Raw genomic sequence first — 23,912 nt, 5'->3', positions numbered from 1 at the left:
CCATGTAAAGTGGGTTTTCCTCTACTAAAATTAATTTATTGTCATCCTTTTTTATTTTTAATATATAAAACTTGTTTTCATTTATTTATTGTCATCTTATAGTTAAATTTTTCCTCACTTAATTTTCTTTTTCATTTTGATGATTATTGAAGTAATTGACACTGCTTTTGGGCTCAATTTTTCTGGCGATTTTTTGCTGACACCAAGGACAATGAAAACAATAAAAGTTTATTAAATCTATCTCATGGTATTGAAGGTGTAAGAGAATCAAAGGAATGATCAACTACCCCTTAAATTCTATTTATCATACCTACATTTTACAAGATGACCCTAATCTAATAGCATTAAAATTATCAACAAAACTAAAAAATGTAATAGAATATCTTTTAAAGAAGAGTGAATTTTCTAAAATATGAGCCCTATTATAGCCATTTATGTTGTTCAATAGTTCTCAAGATATAGCTTTTTAAGCGGCAGTATAAAAAATGCACTGAAAAATCAGTAGTTAGTGAATTTATTATGAGAAATCTACATTTCAAAAACCATTTGACGTATAGATGTCTGTAATCAAATTAAAGCGAGTTGAATGTTCTATAAAGTAGTTTATCATCGTAGGAGTAGCAGTTTTTAAGATATTTGTCAAAAAAATTCTCAAAATCTTGATTTCTAGTTGTTGGTAAAGACTTTTTGGATTTATGAAAAACAATGTCTCAGGAAGTATTATACATACAGATGTCTGCCACCACTCAAATCAAATTAGTTTAATGTGCTATAAAGTAGTTTATTACACATATCTTTATAGGGCTATTAGTTTTCATGATATTCGAATATGAATATTAATTTTGCACATGAAATTTTGTCGAAATCAATTTATTTTAGCAAATATCTTGAAAACTACTACCCTTATGAGAAGATACATGTAATAAACTACTTTGTAGCACATTAAACTAGCTTTAATTGGAGTGCTGGCAGACATCTGCACTATGGTTCCTGTGATATTGTTTTTCATAAATCCAAAAAGTCTTTCCAAACAAGTAGAAATCAAGATTTTGAGAATTTTTTAACAAATATTTTAAAAACTGCTACTCCTATGAATATAAGGATTATAAAATACTTTATTGTACATTAAATTAGCTTTAATTTGAGTGTTAATAGACATTTGTACGTTCAATGGTTTTTGAAGTTTAGATTTCTCATAATAAATTCAATAACTACTGATTTTTCAATGAACTTTTTATGAAATGTTGCCTTTTAAAAAGCTATATCTTGAGAACTATTGAACGGAAATGGCTATATTAGACTTATATTTTTGAAAATCTACTCTTCTTTAAATGATGTTCTATTACATTTCTTAGTGTTGTTGATAATTGTAATGATATGGAGTTAAAAAATTTTGTGTATGTTTTGAAACAGCCGTCATTTTGTATTCCCCTACCAATACTTGACAGACTCATCAATTTTAGTTTTTATTAAAGTAATAAAAAATTGAGGTGAAATAACTGCCTTTTCCATCTTCTTGGGCTCTTGTGCTTATGCTGTCATCCAACTGGAGCATTATTAAAATTAACCTTTTATAATAATTTAATTTAATACTATTAATAAATTAAATTAATACTATTATTAAAGAAAATTAATATATTAATTATAAATAAATATTTTATCTAGTAAATTTGAATTTTTATTAGAACCACCTTTTAAAAGAATTAGCTATTGATAAAGCTATTAGGAAAGAGACTTAATATGAGTGTTGCAGGCTTAGCAATTTTGAGCAAAATTGCAAGTAGGGTTTTATTTTGGACTTCTGATTGTTATAAGAATTGTGATATAAAGAAAATCATATTTTTAGATTCTTGTTCTTTTTTTTCCTCATATTTTTAAGATTTTTTTTTTGTTATTTTTTTTTTAGAATCTAGTTTATCTGGAAGACGGGAATGTCTACAACCTTTTAATGGGAATGTATCTTATATTAGTGGTAAGAATGGAACAGTCAATGGAGCCTCTTTTGCTAATATATTAGAAGGTAAAAACATTGATTATTATTTATTATACATTTTCTTATCCGTGAGACAATATAGACACTTTTAGTGAATACTATATCATTTTAAAGTTACTAGTCTGCTCATTTTACCATTGATAGGGATGCCAAACAAACATCAATCTTTTACATAAGGACCACTGATTTTTTTGGCCAAAGACCTTCATGTTTTTTATAATGAAAATTAGATAACTTTTTATGTAAAGTTGAATTTATGCTAAATGACTATTTTTGTTTTAAGACATCTATTTTGTATACTTTTTTTTAAAAATTTGTTTTATTTAAACTTTTTTTATTCATTTAATTAGAATGATCTTTTAAATGAGAAAATAATTATTTTTTAATGTACATTGTCTGTTCATAAAGTTTCAAGGACAGTCTCATAATCAAAAATTTATTGAAAATTTTTATAGAGTAAACTAAAAATCTTACATATAAGATTCCCCAGGATCAACGCACTGGCGCCAACAGTTTTTTTCAGAGGCTGCCTGGAACTCTTCAGGAATCTTGTCGAAGCTGCTTGGACTGCTGGAATTGAATAAAATATTTCCCCTCTCAGATATTTCTTGATTTAGGGAAATAAAAAGAAGTCGCTGGGAGCTAGACTGGGGCTGTAGGGTGGTTGCAGCAGTAAAACCATGTTGAATTTGGCCAAAATTTCAGTGGCAGAGAGCGATGTTTGAGATGGTCCATTTGTCGGATTTAAGTAATCCGATATTTTCGGTTCTTTTTTTGAATTTGTTTAAAGTCAGGGTCGGGGGTCTTATTTTCTGATGCCCTCCCTTGCCGCGGACATCGGAAAATGCCGCAACATACCAACAACGCAACAAGACCCCGCAACTTTAATGCCACCCCAGCCTATACACCATGGAAGCTAGGACCTGGCCTGCCCCTACCAGAGTCGAGGACATGCTGGCCAGCCACCGATCGAGACATGCCTATTTTGGCATGAGAACACTGGCAAAGATTCATGGTTTTCACCATTTCGCCCACTGCACACCTGGACAAAAAAAGCGGCCATAGGACGCAGAATTTACCGCGGCAGCGAGACTTCCAACCCTATCACCAGATAAGTCATTCCGTTATCTATGAGACCACCCAAATTTGTTCTGATATCTTATTATTATAATCAAATGATTACTAAACTAACACACTAACAATAGTTTGCCCCCTCAGGGATTTTATTTGGTCTTAAGAAAATTATATGCATGTTAATGAGCAGAAAGTCTCACAAATTTCGACACCCCTTTGTTTCACACTATTTATATACAACTTAAAAATACAATTGGGATACCTGAAGTAAGGCATGAGCAGGTCCCGATGTAAACATATTTGGTCTCATAGATCATATTGGCTTTGGCTTATCTGAGTATGACATCTTCGCCACCGCAGTGACGTTTTCAAGCCACTTTGTGGTGAAGAGCCTAATTATCATTGATCTGTGGGCGGACTCGTCTTTTAAATGATAATTAATCTAACTGTAAGAGGATGCTCAATATTTAAAAGTTCATGTACTTTCTATTAATTGTCATCGTTTCTAAAACCAAAAGTCTTTAGCAGGTTTTTTTTTTAGTTTGACACAGAACTTTATTGAATACTGCTGCTCAAAGTGACGCTTCATTTTTGAGTTTTTGACAGAGGTTACTGAAATGCCCTCATGTCACAAAGGATCTACTCACTTGAGTGTCTAGGAGACAACTACAACTTGTACAGTCTGTATGACATAAGGGTATCCCGCTCTACTTTTTTTTTTTTTTTGTTGTAAAATCTGTCTTTCCATTCTCTAGTCAGGAAATAAATTAGTCTTGGAACTTTATGAACAAACTGAGTACATTCATTTTACATGTGGGTGGTGGAGTAAAATATTTTTTCCTGGGGCTGAAGTTTTTGCAAAATTAATTTCCTAATTAACTTTGAAATATTTTGTTATTTATTGCATGAATTAAATAAGCTCATTTCAAAGCATGTTTAATATCAGCCACAGGATAGGGAATTGTATACTATCCCACAAAAGAAATTAAAAGTAATATTAACAGCTTTTAGATGATTTAAAACAAAAAAAAAATCTTGATTAAGTAGAAATAGTCCATGGTTATTGAGTTTTTAAATTTTTGGGATAAACCAATTTTAGAGGTAAGAACACACTTGAATGAAAGAAATAATATTGGATTATCATCAACATACCTTTGTTCACAGTTAAAATTTATGAACACCTAACTAAAAAATATTAGGTTATTTTTATACATTTACTTATTTAATAAATGATTTTTATTTTTTATAATTGAAAAGACCAGATTTTATGTCTTATAAAAAGAAAACATTTGACTAGGATAAAATAATTGCCAATTATTATTTAATTACTTTACAATTTTTATACAAAAAATTGGATTAATAAAATGACGTATGTTCATGACAAACGGATTTTTTTTTTGGAAAAACATACAAATGAAGGGAAATATTAGTGAATTATTATTGAAATACTTTTGTTCACTAAAAAAGGAGAATACCTGCTAAACATAATTCTTAATTATTTATTTTTATAATTAATTAATTATTACACGAAAAAAAAATTGTATAACTTTTTCCTTTATGCTCTAAAGATGAAGCACTTATTATATTGACTTATCGTAATGTAGTGAAATATTAAAACTGTTACAAAGTTACATAGAAGAAATAGTAATAGATTATAAGAAGTAAAAGAAAGGGTGATTAGAAATTGTGGTAGGTGTTGAAATCATACAGTTAATGGAAACTACTATGTTGAACTATATTTTCGTTTTTAGACATTCACATTTTTGGATATTATTTTTTTTTCTCTTTGCTTATATTTTGCATATCTTTTTCACCTTTGTTTATAATGTGTCTAAATAATTTTATATGACCATGAGTAATGTATTTTGAAACTTATGTGTAATTTTTTTTTTTTTTTTAGAAAACAAAGAATCAGCTGCTAAGCATCACCAACAAAACCATGGTACTGTTCCAGTATTCAGTTCTAAAAATGATGACTTGACTACAAGTTTTTCTTCAACTTTTAGACCCATGATCAGGAACACTTCAGGTAACATTACTTAAATTGCTTTAAAGTCTGAAATTATTTTATCTGGAGCAATCTAATTTTAGGTTATATTAATCAGTGGAATGCCATAGATTAACTGTAATAATAGATTTTTTTTTTATTGCCCTGTCCTATGTATTACGCTTTTAGTTTCTGATATCAAAATACTATTTACTAATTCTTCATTTCAGAATTACTATTTAGAAAAAACTTCAGTATCTTAAATTAAAATTCCTGTTCAATAAATAGAATTTCTATAATGTGTTCCAGGAAAAAAGTAAATGGTTGCCCAACAAACTGAGAAAAAAATTATACTTCGTAGGTGTAATTCTTGATGTTTTAGTAATTCAAATTTAATTTTAATTGCAAGACTGGTCTAACTGCATTAAGTGTCAGGCAAATTTTGGATTATTGAATTATAAAATTTAACTGATTTATAATATAAACTAACCACAGAGTAAAAAGGTCTAGACTCGATATCTGGTTACTGGTAGTGGTGGGGAAATGTGGGCCTATTTGTTCTTTTTGCATATGCCAAGAAAACCTACGACCTATTATTTCTCTTCATCAATCTTTTTTTTTTTTTTTTTAAATGAAATTCAAAATGGATGGAAATTTAGCATGAGAAGGTTAGTGTGCTTGGATTCCATCTTAGCCCAGCTGAATAAATCTTAGTGATGCATATCAGTCACAATCTGCTATGTAATGTTAGTTAATCTCTATTGTACTTTTTTTTGTACTGGTGACAGACTTAGTCAAAAGTCAGCAGTGGTCTTGGAATCCTCCAATAATTGGTTGGGAGTTCATTTCTGTTTAGTACTAGTAACTACTTGTTTATAGCAGGTTTTCTTTATTTTTTTTAACTCCTTGGTTTGTTTTGTTTAAGTCCAATATAATCCCTGCACTCTGTGCCCTTCTCCAAGTCTTGTCAAGAACCTCTTTACTCTGATATCATTTTGAGATGCCTAAATTTTGGTACTTTTCTGGTAAACTAATTGGCTTTCTTATTACTTATATCATTCTTTTGTGGCCATGAACCCAAACTAGTTTTGATTTTTTAAAACAAGTATTAATTTACCCAGTACATGCTTAAATTAATGTCTAGATCTTCTATAATGATTCTGGTATCCTTTAAACTAGTCGAATTTTTCCTTGATATGCAAATGCTTGAGCATAGATTTTGTTGCCCTCAAATCTCTTATTCATTACAAGACAAGGTTGAGATTCTCTTGGGGTATATTAGTGATTGTGCTCTTTTGCTTTCTTATGAAATAATAATTATATTTTTTAGTACAACTCCTGACTCATTTGACAAGAGATGCTGTTATGTCCATTAAAACTTTACAAACTGCTTCAGGTCTGGTCTTATTGAATGCCTTTTTTACATTAAAAAAAAAGGCTTGTGCGAACTCTTCATGTTGTAAGGTTTTATCTAAATTTTCTTCTAAGGAATCAAAGGTAGTCTCTATAGATTTTCCCTTGATATAACCCACAAACTCCATGATACTTCAGACCTGTGCAATTCATGTCTTCAATAAACCTTTACTAGTAAGTTAGCTTTAGTTATGCATGCCCAGCTTTTGTTTCTAGCTGAGATATGGAAAGTCTTCCCATACAGTGGAGTGGTAGAACCTCCAACCGATCCTTCATAAGGCTCCAGTTAGTGTTCCTTGAATGAGATCATCCTATGATATGAGATTATGATGCCTGAGGTAATATTCCAGTCTTTACAAAGACTTATTACAAATCAGTATTAATACTGCTTAAAGTGAGTGTTATTTCTAGAAACTTGCTTCTTAGCCTAGTAACAAAAGTGGTGTCACCACCTCTGTTTAATATTTCTAATTACTTAGAGGCTATGAATTCTAGCAAGTCCTTGCCTTGTTCATTCGTATTTTCATTGTTAATTGAGGTACGAACACCTCACAAGGTGATAGGTTTAGTGATAAATCTACTTCTCTGACAAATTAAAAGTTTTTTCTATGAATCAATAAGGAGAATTTGGGTTGTGGAACAGAAATAGATCCAATTGATTTCAAATTGTGCAGGAAAGACATGGATTTATTAATATTAACTTATTCTGTTGTCTCTCTATGAGGGGAGGTGGGTTTTTGTATTTTACGGTGACGCTCTCCTGGTGTTTTAAACTAACCAATTCTTAATATGTAACTCTAGCCTGACAATTGAGCCAGCACTAAAAAAGAATCTCATTTGCTCTGGATCACATTTTGTCCCCAACAACTGCCACTGGTCCATGCCTAGAAGTTCTTGATATTGGAATTTCAGGATCTGAGAAAACCTGTTTTATTCTTATACCATTGAGTTTCCTTTTATTATTATTATTATTATATTTTGAATTATCTTTGTGTATTTATTATCCTTTGTTTCTATTTGAAGATTGGTTGTTGTTGAGCAACAACTACACTCTATTATTAATGCTCCCATTTTGTCAAAAAAAGAAAGTATTCATTGAAAAAGTTATATATTATACAATAAATATAAGTAAACAGTATATACAAGTAGGACAGTATTTTACTTTTGTTTAAGGGGATGTTCTTTCTTAACAAAAATTATATTTTAGTAACTAATTATTAATTACATTAATACTTCTGACATTGAACTGTATTGTAGTATTGAATATGTTTTTATGTATCAATAATTTATAACCCCTTAAACATAATTCATTTATTTCAAGACATTAGTAATAATTAATAATCTATAAAAACCTTTATGTGAAATTTGTGGAGTTGACTCAGAGAGGTTATAGCCGTTGGTGAGGCAAATCTCAAAGAACGAGTTTGTTGTTGGTGTTGACTCAGCTGCTTTTGAAAGACAAATGAGTTTGGTCTTCTTTTCCTGGAGCCTTCTTCAGCAATATTGTCATTGCCACAAGTTTTCTAAAATTTTATGTTTCAAGGTTTGTGAATTTAAAGAGATTCTTGACCATTAAAGCTTAGGTATGTGTATACCCCTAAAAGGGAGAAATAAGTTTTCCTGAAACAAGGCTTATGATATTATCCTTTACTCAACATAAATATGTTCCAACTGATTATTTCATGAAATTAATAAACTACCATTATAAAGAAAATAATTAGTAGATATAAGAAATATGTTGAAGTATAGATGGCCTTTTGCCTCATTAAATCTGTGCTATTGTTGCTATTATTTAGTAATCATTATCTTTTTTATAATAAATATTGAATTATTCAAATCTCCTTTTATAACAATTAATTTATTTTACCAATTATAATTATTTGAAAATAATTAGAGTTGGTATAATAGTTTGATTTAAGTATTCTGCTTTAAAAAGTAAATTAGATTTTAAAGAGGTTTTTTGTTTTAATAGGTGTGGATAATTGTATATCTTTGGGAAGAATTGTTGAGGAATCTAGGTTTGAGATAGAAGAATCAGACGAAGGGAGTGGTTCTGAAGAACAAGATGATGAGGAAAACCCTTTCTTTGTTTTAAAATCTTGGTCTATCTTATTGCAAAACAATGAAATTTTACTTACGGGAATTAAAATGAATGAGTAAGTGCTGTTTAAGATTTATTTTATTGTTAACAAAAAATGAAACTATGAAGGAAGTTAATTTATAATTGAGACAGTTGGCCATTGATGGTTTTGGTCCAATCAGAAGTAAAACACAATATTGTTCTATAATACTTATTATTACAAAATTATAATACTCCTGCCCCAGCATTACTGGGGTGATTTTTTTAAATGTTGACTCTAAAGGCAAAGTTGATCCTAATAACTTGACCTTATCTTCTACCTTTTCATTCACTCATGTCTCTGTCGTTTATAAGGATTTGGAGCAAATATATCAAACCCTAGAAAATAAAATAATCCAAATAATGTTTCTATTTTTTTTTTATGTTGGTATTAGGAAAATATAAAGAATAGTGTAATAATTTGCAACCTTTTTTCTTTTAACATACAATGAAATGTTTCCTAATTAATAAAGCATAACTTGATTCTTGTAATGATTTTCTAGGAAAGGGGATATTCTGGAGAAAAATTTTGTATCTACAAAAGTCCTTTCGAGGAAGCAAGAAGATACAGTTAAAACTGCAGATGGTGAATATGTACTGCAAGGAAATCTCACAGATAAAAATAAAAGTTTGTTTCTGAATATATTTTTATAGATAATATTATTTAATTTATTTATTTAGATAATATATAAATGTGTCAATTTTTTATATTTCTGACTGGCTTCAAGTTTTTACTTACTGGTAATATGTTTGAACTTCCTAATGTTTTCTCTGTAGTTCTTTTCCAGCTGTGTGCCCAACTCCTAAATTCTCATCTCTGCAGGTCTGACTATTCTTATGACTTTGTTCCTGTTCCTAATATATTCATTAGGTATTATAGGTAATTTTGTTTTTTTATATGTTCTCTAGGCTTCCTTTTCTGGCTTCACGGGTCACTTCTTCATTCCTTCTGATGAATTGACCTTTGGCGAGAATGAATTTGCTATTATGAATGGAAATCATTGTTGAATTAATTCTTTATTTTTGCTGGTAAAGGATCTTCCCATGATCACATTTCATTGACATATGATAATATCTGTGTCAACTTACTGTAGATGGTTCCTCCTGAGTCTAATTCAACTCCCTTCACAATACTTTGGAGGACAATATTAAATAAACGGGGAGCCTATGGGTGTCCTTTCCTAAGCCCTTACTACAGATGGGTCTGATGGTCCACTCGTATTCCTTTCCCAGGTATTCATTCTACATCATAGTATACCTTGTTAGCTAGATGAGCTTAGCTGATACTACTAGTTCTCCCATAGCTTTATGTTAGTTATTCATGTTGATGGTGTCATATGCTGCTTTGAAATCCATTAATATCCTCCTTACAGACTTGCCAAACTCTTTTATCCTTTCAGAGATCCCGAAGAAAAAATCTGGTCTGCCCTGAATCTGTTGCATTGAAAATCTCAGGGATAATCTCCAAGCTCTCTTTCTACAAAACATACAATCTTATTGTACAGAGTGATAGAGCTATTTTGTATGCTATATTGAGTTACCTGATTCCCCTGCAATTTTTACTTTGAATGATCTTTTGTAAATTGGTACTATTTGGCCGTTTGACTATTTACGGATGATCACTTCTGCCCAAATTTATGATATTAATTCTAGAAAAACCTCTAAATTTCTCAGTTTGCTGTTTAAAAAGTTCCCTTAAGTTCAAAAAGATATCTCAACAATAAATTATTTACAAAATACAAAAAGTAATGTGAATATTCTGTATCAAATTTTGTTATAAATCATAATAGTGTACATAATTTTTAATGTTTATCTATTTTATATTTCAGTAATTCCCACTGAGGTGAAAAATCAGTATTTTAGCAAGGAACCATTTCCAAAATTTTGGAGGAAGGCAGTAAAATTATGGATTGAACTCGAAGAAAAAAAAAAAGTAATAATTTACCTTTTATTATAATAATGATGATAATAATTACACAAAAATGGATTTGCCTAAATTGTAACAGAGTTAATTGCTTACTCTTTATTTATTACTGATTCTTAAATTGAGGCGAGATGGCAAAATTGAACAAAAAAATGAACATTTAAAAAATAGATTTATTTCTTAAATTTTGAAATTAAACATTTTAGGTAAATGTTGTTGAATGAGCGTTAAACTTGGAGACCAGATTTTTGTACAGTAAAAAGCTGAAAAACATGGTGTAAACAACCCAAAATGTGAAAAGTTGTTCAGAAAAAATCTAAATGTGTATACAACACCCGAATCCCACAATAATCTACTTCATTTTTTTATTTATAATATTAGTACATTGAAAACTTACCTTACCTTGTTTGAAGCAAATTAAACTGTACATTTATGTAAGTTGCAAAAAAACTAAGCTACTCTTATTAAAAACCTAAAATTTGGTCCATAACAGAAGAGCGATGAGAAAGGTAATTGTATTATATGATTTTTTATTCCTTTTACAAAGGTTGGAAGTTTTTTTTATAGGTTGAATTCATCTCTTCAAATGTGTTTGATTAACTTGAAGAAATGAATTGCTTTACCTCAAATTTGTCATTTTAAACTATTAATTAAATGAGAAAATTAATAAATATTAGCATACATAATCCTAAATGTGCATAAGAGAAATTTAGTTTAATCGTTAAATTTTATGCAACAAAAATTTAATCCAAAAAGAGTAAAATGTTCAATTTTGTGCAGAAAAAACTCAAAATTTCCAATCTTGTGTAAAATAATGATTAGTGTTATATGAATGTGTTTTTCATAATTAGAATTTTTGTCGAGCTTTGGAGGAAGTTGAAGCTAAGATACAATTGCACAAAACTCTGGTCTCTAGGTATCATATTTATTTGACATTTTTGTTTGTTTTTTTACTCATTTTAACCAAAATTTATTAGTTTAACTGGTCATATCAAGTTATGAGATAAATAAAAATATCTTTGAAGAAGAGCGGAATTTTTATTTTTATATAGGTAAGAAGAGACCTTAGGAGACCAAAGGCAATTAAAAGGAAGCATACCAAATTAGTGAAATATTTCATTCATCCAGAATCATTTGAATGCATTTAAATTTAATAGATTTCCTCTAACAAATAATTATACATCTGTCAGCCACAATTGAGGTTTAAGGGTATCTCTGTTTATGAATAGAATAAGAACTCTCAGTGAGTTGATGGTTTACTTGACTTAGTACAAAAATAAGTTAGGTTAATCTTTTAGTTGAAATTATTGATTTCTTTGTTATGTATGAGCTGAGTAAAAATAAAAGTATTATGCTGACATTATAGTGATAAATTGCAGCTGTAATATCTGAAATTACCACTTTTCGAATTCTTCTCAAGTGCCCCTAACTCTGGAATTTGGAATGGAATCGGTTATTTAATCTTAAGACGAATTCCGATCCGATTTTTTTTTAGAATAAAATTTATTCATATTTATTTTAAGCATACTGAAAACCCCTTAAATACCAGCTTTGAAAAAAAAGTTAATTTGTTTTTAGCCCGAAAATCTCCCTCACTTTTTTTGGTGAATTCAACAGATAAGCTTCAAATGTTTATGATCCCAGATCGCTCTAAGTGAACTATACAGCTCATTTTAAATTACAGATTTAAGACAGTATATTTACAATTGCTTAAATTTTTTCTAGTGACTTTTTATTCCTTTCAAATCTAGCAAATGTATACTTTATTGTTGATACTAGAAAAAAAAATTCCTCTTTTGAAAAGGACCTGAACAATTGAATTTGGTCAAAATATGCAAGATAAGGGTGATGAAGGTTTGAACTTGATCTAGGAAAATGCAAAAACTATTAGGCTCTTTCCGTCAAGTGGGAAAAATTTTAAATAATGAAAAAGATGGTCTAGATTATGGTCAAAAGAGAAATAAAAATAGTTAACAACTTTTTTTTTTCCCGACATTTTGCCCCACTTTGTAGAGCTTCATCAGGATAGCTTTGAAAGTCGCCAAAGCTATTAACTTGAACAGTCCTGATGAAGCTCTACAAACTTGGGCGAAACCTCAGAAAATAAATATTTGTTAACTATTTTTGTTTCTCTTTTGACCGCAGCCCTGACCATCTTCTTCATTATTTAAAATTATATGGTAAATTATTTATATCTATGATATTAGAAAAATTTTTAATTTTTGGATTTTGTTGGAGGTTTATAAAAATGTTCATTTCCCGAATTGTATAAAAACAAAGTAGTAACCTGATAATTTATTCTGATTTACTCTTTTATTCATTTAATGGGAAAGGTTATAGTTTTGAATCGTAAAGTGTAAATTTAAAACAGTGATTTTTTTTTTTATTTTCATTAAACTTTTTTCCACAGAAAGAAGAAAAGTTAAAGAAGAAAATATCTCCACAAAAGAAAATGGTAAATACTTTTATTTTATTTATTTTATTATACTATTAATTATACAGATTGCAAGAACTGAAAAATAAATGCGTTAAGTTTCTTTTTTTCTTCTTAAACTAGATACTCTAAAGCAATGATTAACATCATCCTGGGTTTCTGTATCTATTCTCATGTTATATTTTTTATATCCATCTTGTCAAAGGTAATCTAGTCATGGACAAATCCAGTTTTATGTACTAATAGGTTTGTTACTCGTTAATGAATTTTTGGTTATAGTTACAAAAAATTCATTGCTTTAACATTAAATAAGTATTGTTATTGTATTTCTTCAACTTACCAAAGCTATGGATTTCTGTATTTTCTATAGTATCATATACAACAAGCCAAATGCTTTTGTATTGGTCTAATATATGAGGAAAACTAGGATCAGTTAGTCCAACTTTACTGGATGAGAGTAAAAAATGCTGTGTAATATGCCAGTCTCACCAGGGCCCTGTTTCATAATGAAAGCTAATAGTATTGGTTCATAATAATAGTATATAAACAATGTGTAATAACAGTAATACTTATTTTTTTCATAATAGGGATGACTATTAGAGATATTACAGAGGTTTAAAACTTCTAATGTATAAGTTACTATTGTACAAGTCAGTGTAATTGTATTAAGTGTAATCGACAAAACTAATAGTATTAGTTTGTACTTTATTATGAAACAGGGCCCAGGTGTGTACTTTTTCTGATCATAAATATTATATTTTGATTCATAGAATTCCTTTTTTTAAATAAGAATACCCAATAAGGCCGATTTTGTTTTAGAATATTTGTTGTAGTTTTTGTTAGCTCTGATATCTTTGGTGACTATCATAAAAGAGAAATCATGCTGAATCATTTTGAACTATGGATCTTCATTCTAGCTGGGTTTTATGATTCATGGCCTGGATGAAACCTATCATCCATTTGAAGTTTCAACAATTAAGAGCTAAAAATTTCAATACTTTATAGGCATACACTATTTTACTGATATTATTAAAATATTAAATGATGGCTTGTCTCATTTAATGACTTGGAATACCACTTGGACCAATGTAATATATGTCATTTCATTCATTCTGGACTGAAATATATAGTTGTTAACCTTTCAGTGATGAGAAAATTAAAAATGAACTTTTTTAGTATAATTTTTAATTAATTAATTAATTATAAAACTAATTGATTATTAATTAATTTTATTTAATGATGGATATTTAAAAAAAAAAAAACTGCAAAAGAGTGAGCGAGAACATATGACATTGCCATATGGCTGTGCTTTTCCTTCCAACTTACTTTTTTTTAAAATTTATGTATGTGTATGTAATTTAACTCTGATTAAACAACTGCATTAGGCAATGTTCTATATTTTAATTAATTTTTAAAGTAATTTTGGTATTTTAATTTCAGGGTTTTATGAATTTCTTATTAAATTTATAAATTTTAAAATGCAAAATCTGATTTCAGGATTTCATATTTTTATATTTATATTTTTTCTGGTTTTACATTTTTATTTTTATTTGAATGACTTGATAATGAACTTGATATGAATAACATTTACATCAACAATGTTTTAAGAATGGGCCAAAATCTGTTTCAGTGTCAACTATATTATAGTTTTCAATGCCTGATACAATTTTTAAAAACTTAGCTTGTTAGTTATGCATTTTAGATAAAGAGTTCAGTTGTTTTAACCAGAAAATATTTATCCATTAATAAAAATACTAGTACCGCATCCTATTTTATGGAGTATTATTTTCACTTACTCCTCTTTTTCAGAAAGATGTGAGTGCCAGGAAGAGAAGCATTTCTCCGAAAAAGAAAATGGTAAATTATTATTTGAAAGAAACATTGAAGTGATACTTTTCTTTATGGGTATTGTTTGTTTAATTTGTTGTAGGTTGTATGTTTTCATTTTTGTTAATTATTTATAGATAAATTAAATTAAATTATTTTCTAGGTTTATAGATTAATTAAATTAAATTTGGTAGCTATTATGGATAGTTAATAGAAAAAACCAGAGTTACTTTGTTTTTTTACAAAAATAAACAATATAACCTTAGCCAAGATTTATTTCTCTTTTTTATTACTTTCACTTAGCTATATGGAATATATAGTAAGGAAAAGTATTGTGATCGCAGAAAATTTTGAATGCTAGTTTTTGACTGAAATACATAACTAAATGCAATTTACTGGTTTTTAATATCAGCTAAGTCCTATCCTCGTTAAAATATTATGGTAGGGATTAAATAATGAATTTTAAAAAAATCTTCCTTCCTGTAAAGTACCTTAAATTTTGTTTATTTAAAAAAAAAAGAAACAGTTCTTGTTAGCAATAATATAAAATGTATAAATAAAAAGTATTAAAGAGTTTAATTTTATTTTCTCAGAAAGATGATGGAACCAGAAAGAGGAGCATTTCCCCAAACAAGAAAATGGTAATTGTATTATTATTATTATTATTATGTCATTGTTGTTAGTGAAGTTTTGGTTAACTTTAATAAAATTTTATAGAATTAGAAGTTATAAAAATAAATAGAATAAGACCTTAGCAATATTATGTTCTTTGTTTTTCCAGAAAGCTGAGGTAGCCAGGAAAAGAAGCATTTCTCCAAATAAGAAATTGGTAATTTCCTTTCATTTAAATTACTGAACTAATGAATCATTATTTATATTTTCATTATTATGATTTCGTCATTGTTGCAAATAAAATGTTATGATTATTATTGTGTATGATTTTAATTGTTTTTAGCCATATATTTGCGGGCAATGAGAATCATGCCTTCAGTGTTCCGACCACTTATATGTGGGTAATGAAAACCGTGCCCCAGTACTCTGGTCGCATGTGTGGTGGTCTGTATTTAGTTAGGAAATCCAAACGATGTATATTAAAATATTAATGTTTTTTAACAATATGTCAATGCTCCTGATAATTTACATTTTTAATTATTATTGTTTAATTAAATCCATAAGTGTAATTCTTTTATATATTTTTTTAAAAATAATGTTTCTCAACAAAAATATAAATAATTATAATTAAGCTTTATAAATAATAATTATGATATATCTTATTTTGTACACTTTTACATTACAATCAGTTTTTAAAATTTTTTTGGTTATGATGTCTCAAATCTAACTATGTTCTGTAACCTCATAAAACCGATCCCGTGAAGTAATTAGCCTATTACCTCTTAAGTTTTCCCTGGATTATAGCATCTGATTCAACTTTTTGTATTTATTTTGATATTTATCCAGTCAGAGTTCTAGGTTCATCCGGATGGATTATGTACTTCGAAATTTATCATACAAAAATAAACCATTTAAATTTTCTTATGAAAAAATAATTTTTATTAATTACAGTAACATTTAAAAATGTATTTTAATTAGAAGTTACGTTGCAAATAAACTCATCCACAAAGACATCTTATTCATTGCAGATTTGGCCCAAAACAGATATGCGTCTTTTCATTCCAAACTCCTTACCCTTATTAATTTAAATTAATGGTTGAAGTACCACCAATGGGTGGTTCCTTCCCAAGATTTTCAAGTGTAAATGAAACATACAACATATTTACTTGTATTTATTATTTGTTCAGTTGTAAATCACATTAAATAAATAAATAATAAAAAAAAAATTAGAAGTTAACCATGGCTTTACACAAGCTAAAACAATCAAAGCTTAGCCTATATTATTTTCATTAAATATATTTTGTTAGTATTCTAGGAAGTTATCCAATAATGTTTATAAACTTTTAAGTAATTTCAAATTTAGGCTTCCTTCATTGAATTATTTATTTATAAATTAATCAAAAAGTAATAGTGATATTTGTGAAAAAATATGCCTTTTAATCTTATTATTACTTACTATGTTTATTATTTGTTACATGACTAACCGCTGCCAGTGTTTTATTGATTGTCCATAGGCTCCCTAGCATTCTTCATGCAGAAGGCTTTTAAGAGACCTCATGTTGAATCACTTTCCAATCAGGTCTTTCATAAATCAATGATACAAAATAAAGTCGCTGGCTGGCTATCTAGCTATAGGGTGGCTGTATAAGTTTTGTTACATTGAACTTTACCAAAACCTCAGCAATTATATCCAAAATTTCTAAAAAAAAATTTTCCTGAATTCAATGCCAAAGTAGTGATGCATAAAGGGTTTGTTCCTACTGGAAAGACTGTCACAGGTCAGTTTTATATTGGAATGCTCTGCTGTTTGAAGGATCAAGTCCACTGAGTCCATTCAGAGATAAAAGACGATTGGTTTCTACACCTTTGCAATGCATTCTCTTGAACGTTGCTAGCTGCCTCCGAAGATTATGCCAAGTTCAATGCAGCAATACTGCCAACATGCCCTACAGTGCTGTCCTAGCTCCCAGCTTTTGGTTTACCGAATCAGAGAGACTTGAAAGGGAAGCCATTTAACACGGGTCCAGTGGTCCAGGCAGCTTAGGCAAAGTCCCTTAAAAGCCTTCCCGTACAAAGTGCTCCAGGGAACCTATGAACAACCTAGGGTCATATATTGAAGACTTTAAGTTAGCTATATAAAAACATTTAATACATTTCTAGTTCTGAAACCAGTCTTGAACTTTTTAGCAGTAATATTGTGCATTTCACTAAGTGTAGTTTCGTGAAATTAAAATCATCAAAGGGAAACAGTTAGTTGTTCTTTAGGGCATAAAAACCTATTTCAGATCAAGAAGTGGCTCCCAAACATTTTCTTCTATTTATTAGAAGTTTCCTGTTTGGACTTAATTCTCTTTAAGAATGTATGAATACTATAGATAACTTACTTTATTCATAACATTCTTGTATTTATTTTAGTTACTTGTAACCATCAGTCTATATTTTTAAATTTTAAATTATTGTTAATAATAATTTTAAGTTATTATTATCACTGATAAATGAACAAATTATTATTGTTTAAGTTTGATACTGGTTATAATATCGGAATTGTAAACGAATATTTTTTGTATTGATTTTATAATACATAATTTAAAAATATTATTTGTATTATAAATCACTTTTAATATTTTTCTATTCGTTGTTTATTGAACTTGTTTTTTAAAAATCAAATTTAAGTTGTTGTTTTGTGCAACTGATATACTCTGCTATATCATAGCAACAAATATATATTCTAAGAAATTTATATTTTTACACATTCTTTAGGAGGACAAAGTTTAAATAGGATAGTTTCAAATACTGGATCAGAGAGGTTTCACACATAAGGAGATGAAGGTGTTATTCCTAATTGTGAAGTTTATTATGTAACAGTACTAGTGTTTATTATAAGCAGGAAAATTATTTAGGCGTTTGTTTATTTTCTTATAGAGATTTATTTAGAGTAATATATGTCTGAGTTATTGTATAATATACAAATTAGAAGATGTTTTATAGTGAAGTCCGTAGATGGGATTTGAAATCCTGAAACATCAGAGAATAAGTAAATAATTTGATAAAGATGCCCTAATTCCTTTACTAATTATTTTCACTTTATTTTTCTTTTAGAAAGATGGGAGAGGAAGAAAGAAAAGCATTTCACCAAAAAAGAAAATGGTAAGTTATTTATTAGAATAAACAGTGAACTAATACTTTATCATTTGTTAATTCATATTATTAATGAACTTGAGATGTAGCATGACATAAGTAAATTCATACCAAAATTAAATAAAGTTAATTATTCTGTAGTCAACTATTTTTGTGTAGAATCGATATGAAATCTGAATTTAATACAAGAATAATACTTTTTTTCAGAATGTGGAAAAGTCAAGAAAGAAAAGCATTTCTCCAAATAAGAAAATGGTAATCTATTCTTAAAAAGAAACTGTGAACTGATTATTTATCATAACTTATTTACTCATCATAATAATTGAATATTAGCACACACCATTGCTTTGGTGTTTTGTTATTTACCTTTCTTTTCACAAAAAAGTATTTTCACACTTGTCACAATAATGTTTGAAATAAATTATTGAAATAATGAAAAAAAAAAAATTATGCAATACTCACTCACCATCTCCCATGGGCATTTGTGAGGCCCGTTAGCCAATGGGTTGCAGGAAACGCGCGATGTACTTAAGGAATACATCGCGCAAGGCTTTGGACCTCCACGGTCTGTCGCGCCAATAATAATAATAATGAGTAGTTGAATACATTTTGATTTTAGAAGGAAACAAGCTTTAATATGAAGAAAATTTAATTTTTTTTTTTTCAGTTTCGCACCGACCTTGTCTCGTACATAGTCTCCAAAATGGTCTCTGTGTGTTTGTCTGTTTTTGAACAACCTATCCCAAAAAAGAAAAGTGGTACGAAACTGAAATCACATATTTAAGTTGAGTTTATACTTGGGACAACTTTTTCACTAAAACTGACCCACCAGAAGTGCCACTTGATAGAATCAATTTTTCACATTTTTTTGATTTTCTTCAAAACAGCTGTAACCATTTTGATTAAACTCGATGAGAGTCAATGAGCAACTAAGTGGTCTTTAATATCGGATAGGTTTTATTCTTATTTAAATATACTAATAGGGCCTAAATGCTTAATTTCCAAAACAATCTTCCTGTAAAGTACCTTAAATTTTGTTTATTAAAAAAAAAAAGTACATTTTTTTTTATTGTTATCTATAATATAAAAGGTATAAACATAAAATATTAAAGCATTGTGTTAATAACTGAAGGAAAAATAGATAAATCCGATTCGAAGGGGAAATGCTGAGACTACATGATCTTTCCTGATCGTACGTTCTCGGTATCCTTTTTAAACAAAGACTGAACACTTTTACCATTACATTAAATTTATATGCATAATTTTGTAATAATATTAAATTTAATCCTAATTAAATTTTTCCTTTACATTTAAATTTAATTTCTAATAAATCAATAAGTAATATTGCATGAGGTATATGGCCTATAAAATAATACACTAGTGTCAATATTTTATTTCTTCAGTTCTCTTAGAATTCAATTCAGCCTGTTTTTTTACTTGAATTTTTCTTTTTCACTACTTATCTGTATAATTAAAGAAAACATTATTTCCTCAAACTTAATTTTTTTTTTAGAAAAATATTGAATCCAAAAAAGAAGGAAAGTTATCAGCTAAAAAGCTTAAATCACCAGCTTCATCTGCTAGTAAACACGAACCAGCAGCAACTGGAGTAAGTTTTTTTTTTTTTATATTAAATAGTAATAATTCATTTGCCCATAATAATTAGTATCCATAGGTTTAATTAATAAAACTTTGTTTCTTAGATTAGTTAAAGTTGATATTGTTTTGTTATTGCTTCCTCAAATTATCAGACTGAAGATAGGGAAACTTCTGTATTCATGGAGGAATTAAAAAAAAAAAAGTATATCTTCAAATCAAAAATGTTCACCCTCATTTTAGATTTAGACATCAAGGAAAAAATTTGGCCCCATATCTTTCCAATTTGTGTTTAGACATAATTTAACAAACTTTAATTCCAATTTTTTGCGAAGTTTTTGTGGGTTAGTATCTAATTAGTTTCAAGTCGATTTTATCTTATTTTGTCCACCATGTTCCAATTGTTCAGAACATATCTTCCTTGGCATACCTATATGTTGAAAACGGTTTGTCCAATTTTAGAGAAAAGTTGGGGATCGGTGTTGACCAATATTAGAGGGTGCTGATTTTTCAAACTCGCTAAGGGCACAGAAGGGTCTTGCTGCGACTATGCTTATAACATTTAGCATGTTGAAACTTTTTACATTTAACATATTATGAATACTTTTATTATGTTTTACTGCTGACAATTTCAAAAAAACCTTCTGGTATAGCCATATTTTGGTCAAACGGAAGAAACTTATTTGTAAACCCATTATTATAGAGTTCTTTATTAACTTTATGAAGTCCCTTGAGAGCCGGGCTCTGGTTATTTTTTTTATTAATAAATCATACTGATATATGTCCAGGATCTCTGTAATACGTAATCCCAAGAGCTATTTCTGTAGTTTTAGTAATCTCATCGGTTCTGACTTTAACAAGCGCAGTCTAAGTGTCAAAAAATATTATATTTTTTATTATATACACTTTTCCTTTCTATGAACAATTTTGATTTATTAATACTTGTGGTTGTTCTAGCAGAATAAGAAAACCAATGATAAATCAAAGAATAATTCCAAGAAGAATAAGCAAGCTTTCAATGCACAGAATCTTGATAATGTAAGTAATGATCTGTATGTGTATCCAGAAAGATAAAATTTGTGTAATGAGAATTAAAATGCATTTATGTATCTTTTGGGAAAATAAATTATTGCCTTAGGAAACCTGTAGAATGCTATCCTAGAACTTGTTTTAAAAAGTAGATTGATTGACCTGCAGAGTTTCAATTTTACAGTATAGTCATATAATATATATTTTAAAACCTGTTTGCATGTCGCTGTTTTGGTATTGGGGGTACTATATAGTTCCTCCCATGCATCTCTTTCTTAGTTATATCAGTACAAAATATTGGATTAAGTATTGTAGGTACTGAATTGTCTCTGTCCTATGTCGATTTTTAAGTTAAATTAATAAAAGATTTATGATCAAAGCTTTAATACTTTTAACAGAAACTTTAAAAATTGGGAGCTAAAATAAAGGATAAAGATTAGATTAATAAATATTATGTTGAGAGTGAGGAGAGAGAAAGAGAAAGGGAGAGGGTATATGAAACAATAGGATGGTATTACTCACAAGTTTTTATAATAAAAAATAAGGTTATAATTGATGTTCATAATTATTATCATAATAATAATTTCTTAAATCTAAACCTATCCTTATGTTTTTAGTTTCTGAAGGACTTAAATGAAAATATTAAAAAATAGAAAGAATATCCAAAGATTTCAATAATAGGTAGAATTTTTATGTATAAATTTGGAAAGAAATTGTTTATATAAATTTAGATAAATATGCATATTAATTAAAGTACTCCCTCTCCCTCTTATCTTTCAAATTTTGGTTTGAATTTTTTTCTATTTTGTGGGTTTTTTTACTTAAGGTCTCGGTTTGTATTTCATTTTTTTTACATTTCATACTAAAAAAAAATTGGATAAGGCTTTGGAATTCAAAAGAATCAATGATACACTTTTAATAATGTGGTGTACACATCAATTTATTTATACAATTTGTCATATATTTTCTTTTTTTAGGCTGATCTAGAAAAGGAGGATGGAGCCAATCTTAATTTAGAAAATGGTAAATATTTCTTTCTAATTTTTGAATGATACTGAAGGTAGTATTAAGTTTGGTCATCAAGTTTTAAAGAATTAAACTTTCTATTGCCATGGCAATGTTTACAAGTCACAAAAAAACAATTTTACATTGTGAGTAGGAAATATTATTTGTAAGATCAACACTTATTTCTCTCATCTTTGATGTTTGGAAATCTCATAAAACAAATTTGCTCTAGTGATTTTTTGGCTTTACCATGACTGACATGAATTTTTACTATATTATACTATAAAAGGGGTGGCCAACCCTTTGGAAGTGGACTACTCTTTGGGCTGCTTATAAAATTATAAATCCTCCACATATTAGATCTAGACCTAGTATAGACATTTTTTTTGGAGTGAAAAATTGAAACATGGTGAGTTGTTATTATTGTGTTTACTATTATTCTTATTTGTAAACACAGAACATATAATAATAATGCTACTAAACACACATTTAAAATAATATATAACACTGAAAATTTAATACAAAAATATCTGGATGCACAAATAATGTATTTTTTTAATTCATTTGTTTTTACTATTTTGGCCATTATAAAATAAGCATATTTTGTAAAAGTGTGATGAATCTCATGGACTGAAAGAATATTTATTCAAGGTGAACCATGGGTTACCCACCTCTGCACTGTAACCTTCTAGGGACCAGGTATATTTGGTCATTATACTCATTCGTCATTGTAACAATTATAAATTATTACATTCGTTCATCATATAGATGTGAAATAAGAATTTTTAAAAATCGATTATTGCCACCAATCATTAATAAATTGCTTTATTCGGATGATGATGTATAACTTTATTTTTTGTAAAATAATGAATACTCATATTAAAGAAAATGAATGAATGCTCATATATATACATGTATAAAAATTAAAATCATTGTTAAATTCATTTAAAAAAAATGCCAAAACCACTAAAAATTCTTTTTTTTTTTTTCGATTTCAGCTGATTGTTAGCCCAATTAGTGATGCATTATGAACTAATTTAATAGTTGTGCCGCCATCATTGCATAAGTTAATGGCGAGATGTCCACTTGGTTTTATTCCTTTTCATTGCTACCCTCAATATAATTCCTTATCAATATATATATGTAATCGGTTATCATCTTTTTCACAATCCTTCCCCTTCCCGGCAGAAGTCACTTACCATTACTTATTCATGAGTGGCAATTCTAAAGATACACTCAAAGGAAACAATAAAACTTTTTTTATTTTTATTTTTTTTTATTTTTATCCCCCTCCCTTGCCATCTCTGGCATACGGGGTGCGGGAGCAGTGGGGTAGAGCGCTGGGGTTTGCGCATGCCACTACTCCCTAGGATCAGCAATTTTTCCTTTTTTATTCTTTTGTTAATTATTCAATTAATGTTTTTTTTTTTTTTTTTTACTGTGGTGCAGCCCAGCGCTTCATCTGATGGAGTTGCACCTTGTCCACTGCATCCCTCTGGGTTGGGAAACAATAAAACTTAACTGTTAATTTATTGAATGGAAAAGAAACCATTGGTACACAACATCAGTTTAAAGTAAAACTAGAATTCCTAGAAAAATTAGCATTCACTGCTAAACATACATGCCATCATTGTTTACTTTTTATTAACATAAAAAAGTAGACTTTCATTGTGCCTTGTGAGCATATAGGCTTTGTGAGGTTAGCAAATCGAATTTTTAAGAGCTACAATCTTAATTTGTCAAAATTATAATTAAAAGTCT

General features: G+C 28.7%; 1 protein-coding gene across 4 annotated transcripts in view; it reads left to right on the top strand.

Moving 5' to 3' along the window:
* Positions 1–23,912, top strand: part of LOC106685841 (splicing regulatory glutamine/lysine-rich protein 1) — a 34,792-nt gene that overhangs the window by 7,560 nt on the left and 3,320 nt on the right. For 3 of the 4 annotated variants that reach the window (XM_067049102.1, XM_067049101.1, XM_067049103.1), the window contains 14 exons: positions 1,907–2,020; positions 4,968–5,096; positions 8,440–8,623; positions 9,090–9,214; positions 10,416–10,519; positions 12,921–12,965; positions 14,754–14,801; positions 15,365–15,412; positions 15,553–15,600; positions 18,483–18,530; positions 18,729–18,776; positions 20,035–20,130; positions 21,075–21,155; positions 22,124–22,169. In XM_067049102.1, coding sequence (XP_066905203.1) covers positions 1,907–2,020; positions 4,968–5,096; positions 8,440–8,623; positions 9,090–9,214; positions 10,416–10,519; positions 12,921–12,965; positions 14,754–14,801; positions 15,365–15,412; positions 15,553–15,600; positions 18,483–18,530; positions 18,729–18,776; positions 20,035–20,130; positions 21,075–21,155; positions 22,124–22,169 — 1,164 coding nt within the window. The remainder of the gene's footprint in view (positions 1–1,906; positions 2,021–4,967; positions 5,097–8,439; positions 8,624–9,089; positions 9,215–10,415; positions 10,520–12,920; positions 12,966–14,753; positions 14,802–15,364; positions 15,413–15,552; positions 15,601–18,482; positions 18,531–18,728; positions 18,777–20,034; positions 20,131–21,074; positions 21,156–22,123; positions 22,170–23,912) is intronic. The other variant, XM_067049104.1, reaches the window with a different exon arrangement.

The sequence above is a fragment of the Halyomorpha halys genome, unplaced genomic scaffold (assembly GCF_000696795.3).
Source record: "Halyomorpha halys isolate HHAL.00 unplaced genomic scaffold, Hhal_1.1 Scaffold748.1, whole genome shotgun sequence".
Lineage (NCBI taxonomy): Eukaryota > Metazoa > Arthropoda > Insecta > Hemiptera > Pentatomidae > Halyomorpha > Halyomorpha halys.
The sequence above is the reverse complement of the archived record's forward strand: the minus strand, read 5'-3'. Positions and strand labels throughout refer to the sequence as shown.